At 34.5% G+C, this 5,943-nt stretch overlaps 1 protein-coding gene across 3 annotated transcripts in view; it reads right to left on the bottom strand.

Annotated features, from left to right (window-relative positions):
- The window catches only part of LOC117172870 (guanylate cyclase soluble subunit beta-1-like), a 155,919-nt gene that overhangs the window by 82,097 nt on the left and 67,879 nt on the right, over positions 1 to 5,943 (bottom strand). For all 3 annotated transcript variants that reach the window (XM_033361137.1, XM_033361138.1, XM_033361139.1), the window contains one exon: positions 4,286 to 4,426. In XM_033361137.1, coding sequence (XP_033217028.1) covers positions 4,286 to 4,426 — 141 coding nt within the window. The remainder of the gene's footprint in view (positions 1 to 4,285; positions 4,427 to 5,943) is intronic.

The following is a 5,943-nucleotide window of genomic DNA, read 5'->3' as shown; positions in this document are numbered from 1 at the left end:
CTATCTAAGGATGGTACTATAGAACGCCACCTCAAGGTAGGCCTAGTGGCGCCATCTCTTGGTCAGGCCGGAAACTTATCAATCCACCCTCGTATATACCAAAAATTAAAAATGTTGGCAAAAGTATTAGATTTTTCAAAGTTTATCGCAAGTTTTTGTTCCTTTTAGCGTTGGAAAAGCATATCCGAATGACGGAAATGTTGATCTACATCTTTAGATATACATAGAAGATCATGAATGAAATTCATCACTAAATCTCCTATACCTCTCAAGGCAAAATCTAGCCCGCGTACTAGAGCAGCGGTGATAGTTTTTAGTCCAAAAGATGTTACGCACAATTCGTAACATTTGACTTTAAAAAGGTTCAGAAAATTCTTAATCATCAATTGATATATTATTTAATTTTTTAGCGTCCAAGAAAAAACGAATATCGCCATTTTTCTATTTGAGCATCGATTTTGCCTGTTTTCATTAAGTTCATAATTTCGTTGCCTACACGTTTCCGAAGGAGAATTGGTACTGGATCAGTTCGACTAATGAAAGGCTGACTGTCCCTGACTTTTAATTCACGTACATGCGTATTAGTTACACTTGGTTCTCTGTTAAACAATTTGGTATCTCTTAAAATTATTTCCTTAAATTTAAGACGCTCGATCGCGTTTAGAGTTTAGATCGCCCCTATTTTTTCCTTAAGTGTTTGTTCCAATAAGATTTAAATCTCTTCAGGTTCAAAAGTATTCATAGTTTTATTTATTTTCATATAATCAGCAAAATTATCTTCCAGCAACCGATTTCCCCCACACCCTTTATCTGACAAATCTCATTGATTTGATCTGGATCTACACTTATCCTAATATTTTGACGTTCATCTCCAATAAGAGAGATTTTTACAGAACCGTTATGGCTTGGGAGCGTTATAGTATTTTCCTCTAAAATGATATTAAATTTAAATCTTTCTAGTAAGTATACACCTAATATACAGTGCTTATTTATCTTTGGAAGCACAATAAATATAAAGAGGCCTTTCCATTTTCGCGGAGGGAAACTAGCATATAATTTTGTTTTGATACGTACAGATCTAGAACCTGTGGCACCTATTATATACTTGCATACAATAGGTAATTTTTCACACTTTTTAAAATTACCAAAATCCTAAAGATAAAACAATTCTGATATTCACGTGACCACACTGCCCGTGTCCATTAAAGCTTTTAATGGATGCATTTCAAGGTTTACTTCCATGATAGGATATTTTTCAAATCTTAAATTAATTACACAGGCCCACACAAAGAAAAGAGTATCGTGAATAGATCACCAGACAGGTGTATTCTTATGTATTTTTCGTCGCTAAATCCGAATTCGAAGTCAGATTGGGGGGTTTCCGAATTACTTTTAAAAAAAATGCAAAAAACTTGGTTTTTTATGTTTTTTATGGATAACTTTCAACCTTTAATAAACTGTGCTGGTACATCCAGCAATCGATACACTCACAAATGCACCGGAAATCCGAAAAGCTTTTGTTACATTTGTTAAGAATACATTGGGAAAAAAGAAGTCGTTACGAAACCAATAAGGATAAGAGCAAACTAAAGTTTACAACGACGACAATGTGGGAAGAATGATGCGATGAAAATGATTGCTTTTTTTGTTTAACCACAGTAGACGGTGTGAACAAAATTTTAGAAAATGAAATAGCTCATCCCTGTCGGTGAAGAGAGATCTCCGAAGGAACAAGTTGAATTTATTGTTTCGGAGTTAAAGAGTAGAAATATGTTGACGAAGGGCAGTAAAGTAACTGTGTATCGAAATCGAGAGGAAAACTTTCGTAAATATTTTGAAAAAGATACAAATCTAGTTTACTGCAAACATGTGAAAGGACTTAGCGATGAGCTTAAACCAAACATATATCAACCTGAGAAATGGAGGTGCTTTATTAATTCATCAAAGCGCAGCCTAAAAGCAGTCCTTCTTCACAATACAAACAAATACGCTCATGTACCATTAGAACATTCAATTGTGGTAAAAGAAGAGTATTCAAACCTTGAAATGGTTTTGAAAAAAAAACAACTATGAAGAACATCAGTGGCGATTAGGTGCAGACTTCAAAATTCTCTCTATGATACTTAGACAACAATTTGGATTCACCAAGTATCCATGTTACCTGTGTATGTTTGATAGCAGGGATAGAAAAAAATACTATAAAAAAAAAACTTGGCCATCAAGAACATCTTTTGAACCTGGAAAGCAGAATATTATAAATGAACCACATGTCAATCCGTCCAAAATTTTAATACCTCCTCTTCATATCAAGCTTGGTTAAATGAAACAATATGTTAAAGCTTTAAACAAGGAAGGGCAATGCTTCAAATATATGGGCCAAGTTTTTAGTCACAAAAGTGATGCTAAATTTAATGAAGGTATCTTCGATGGCCCTGAAATCTGCAGTTTATTTAGAGATGCAAAATTTGTTGAAACTATGCATGAGACCGAGAAAGCGGCATGGTTAAGTTTCAAAAACGTGGCAACAAAATTTTTAGGTACTACAAAAGATGCGGATTAGGAAAAATTGGTAGCAGCAATGGTACGAGATTTTCAGAAATTAGGCTGTCTAATGAGCTTGAAACTCCATTTCCTTGATTCGCATATCGATCGATTCCCGGAAAACAATAGTGATTTTAGTAAAGAATAAGGAGAGATGTTTCACGAAGAGCAAAAGGAATTCAAACGTCGATTCCAAGGACGATGGGATGTAAATATGTTGGCAGACTAGTGTTGGATGATAAAAGAAGAAAAGAAAACATCGGGACAAGAACGTCGCAGAAACCCTATACACCGATCGTTCGAAGAGAAGCGTGTGCGTAAAAGGAAACCAATTTAAAACCCTACATTTTAACTTTTTTTTTATTATGAACCATAAAAAGCCATGTTTTTTGCATTTTTCTCGAAAAGTAACTGGGAAACCCTCCAATCTGACGTCGTATTCGGATTAAGCGACGGAAAATACATAAGAATACACCTGTCTGGTGATCGGTTCAGGATACTTTTTTCTTTTTGTGGGCCTGTGTTATTTCACCATCATTTTCTAACAATTAATTACGTATGTCCATCGGAAATTCTTCGATTTCTTTTTTTCTAATTATATCTTTGAATTTCCTCGAGTTGGATGCTTTTTCTCGTCCTAACATATCATTGAATTCAAATTTAAGACTTAGGGGTTTCCCTATAAGGTTGCATTATAGGGGACCTTACGAGCCACAATGCGCGCAAACGAACATTGCAAAAGGAAAGGTCACCAATTTTAGATAACTTTGATGTGTTCACCAAGGAAACTTTGTGCAAAAGCTTAATATTTCCTTGATAAAACCTAGCTACCGTTATTCACATTAATGAATAATTATCAAAGATTTAAGTTGAAACTAAGAACGGCAGAAATGGTGCACAAACAAACTATTTTGTTAATCCATTAAATAGATAAAATCACGAGACACTATCACAATTTCTTAACACGTTTAGAAGAAGCCCATGTGATTAATACCTAAATTACACTACACGAGATTGCTCTCCTCGGGAACGTGAAACAAGTAAGACCTGTTGCACGTTCTACTGGCTCTCCATGAAAATCACACGCGCTATGCCCTGATTGGCTGGAGGTCTCCACTCTGCTCGATAGGAAGGGGTCTTCTTTCTCTCTACTTTGATCGGATATTCGCCGCGCGAGAAGTCTCGTTAAAGGATTCTATTTTTAAATATGGTAGCAAGAGACTAAATGTATTTTGTATCGTGGGTTTCACTTGCGGTCATTATAGGTAGGATAAACCTAGAAGTTACAGGTTTTAAAATTCTATGAAACTCTGTAAAATGTAAATTATAACCGTATTGTACTAGTCCTCGAATTCCTACTAGTTTTTTTCATATCTTGTGCAAGGGTATTTTAATAGTTTATATGCTATTATAGAGAACCTGATGCGAAAATTGGCCTCATTGATATTTTTGTCCTTCACTTGTTATCATACACATTCTGAATAACATAATCACGATTAGTCGGAACAAAATTATGTATGTTCTTTTACTTACTAATTACTTATTTTCGAGACATTAACTTGAAGATAATTGACATCCCAGAGTTCTTGACAAATTATTGACAAAGAAAATAAACAAACAATTTAGTAAACAAGCAAATAATTCAGATTTTGTTGTTGCTTCTTTTACTAATTTTTTGAAAAAATTGTAGAATTATGTCTATTCAATCTGATCACTAGTAAATATTTTTCCTTTTATTTCTTACCACGGGCTTTCCATCTATCTGTACTTCGTCTGCTGCTAAATCCATCATGTCTAACGCCAATCGTGCTATACATCTTGCATGAGAACGACAAGGTTCTGGCAATCCACTTACTGCCATATACTTGTCTCCGACAGTTTCCACCTGCAAACGTTATTAAATTCACTATATGTTTGGAAAATTTGAAAGATGAAAAAATAATAGAAAACTCTTTTTAATATAAGTATATTTAATGGTGCTTGTTACACGAAGAGTGAATACTTTGCTGCCTTATGAAGACATGTTTTTATTAGTTTTATTTCAGTAATTTAATATTTTAATCAAATTCATATCGAACATCTTATAAATAAGTTTATTGGTTATCTTATTAATAGTTTGAAAAGAAATATTAGCGTTGATATTATAAAAAATGCATTACATTCAATAGATATTTGTTAATCTATCCGTCAATTATGACTTTTGTCTGCATGTCCCGTTTTAGTAAAGTACAGCTATCTTGATAAGACACACTTTTTTTAGTCACAAAAAAGATCTTAGTCGAAGATCACGTTTGAATAATTTCGGTTGAAAGAACATTACCTAAAATGTTTAGTCTTGGAAATTATGTACATTAGGTTTGATTTTAGGATTCAGATGTATTTATTTTAAATTTAATTGTGATATATCTTCTGCAATGAATTTTGTATTTTTCGAAGTATTTTTATAAACTTATTGAAATTTGTCATGCAATAATTTCTAAGATGGTAAAAGGGTTGCTTACAAAAATTTCTGTACTGAGAGCGCAAGATGGTAGGCCAGCGTCCTTCGAGAGTTTTCTAACACTCACTTCGAGCGTTGCACAACAATTACATCCGAAATAAATGCATAAAAATTCCGAACCTCAAAATTAATTCACGTCATCTCCAACCCTGAACATTTGGGAAAATAAAGTTTTAAGCATAATTTTTTAAACATGATCATCGACTAGGGTCTTTTTTGTAACTGGACAGATAAGTTTTTTGTTGTCTATACTCGTGATGATGGTAATGGTATATAACTAAAACTTTGAAAGTAAACAAAAATATTTGATTAAAAAAAGTTGTGACGTGTCGATTGAGAACTAGAAAAATATGATTATTTTTCCTAATTCTTCAGTTTTATTACAAAATATATCATATAATACATATCATATAAAATTAATCAACTTCTTACTTTCTGCTGAATAGGGTTACAAAAATAAATAGGCAGTCGCGGATAATTTTCCAGGGCTGGTCCGAAGGAATGAACCCCCAAGCGCAGGTGTGAAAACCGTGCCGAAAGTTGAATGCCACCTGGGTGAGGTGACTAGAATGGTGACTCTGGGATATTGGGCGAACTCTGAGAGTACGCAGCTTATCCTGGCATACGGGGCTCTACAATTATGGACGAACCCCTTTCCCTAGCTTCTCGTGAGAACAACAATGACAACACCAAACATAGTTGTATTAAGTGTGGTTCAAAACAACAGAACTCGCAGGGCTTCCGGCAAAGGGGCGTGCACGGCTGCATGCTCTGTGGTGCGAGAAACACCCAGAGCTATCTTTCTTTCCGCAGCAACGTTTAAGAAACCATGCCGAACTACTCCGAAAAAGAAGTTATGTAAACGGAACGCCTACGATACCACAGCTAGAACAAGCCGTCAA

The sequence above is a fragment of the Belonocnema kinseyi genome, chromosome 5 (assembly GCF_010883055.1).
Source record: "Belonocnema kinseyi isolate 2016_QV_RU_SX_M_011 chromosome 5, B_treatae_v1, whole genome shotgun sequence".
Lineage (NCBI taxonomy): Eukaryota > Metazoa > Arthropoda > Insecta > Hymenoptera > Cynipidae > Belonocnema > Belonocnema kinseyi.
The sequence above is the reverse complement of the archived record's forward strand: the minus strand, read 5'-3'. Positions and strand labels throughout refer to the sequence as shown.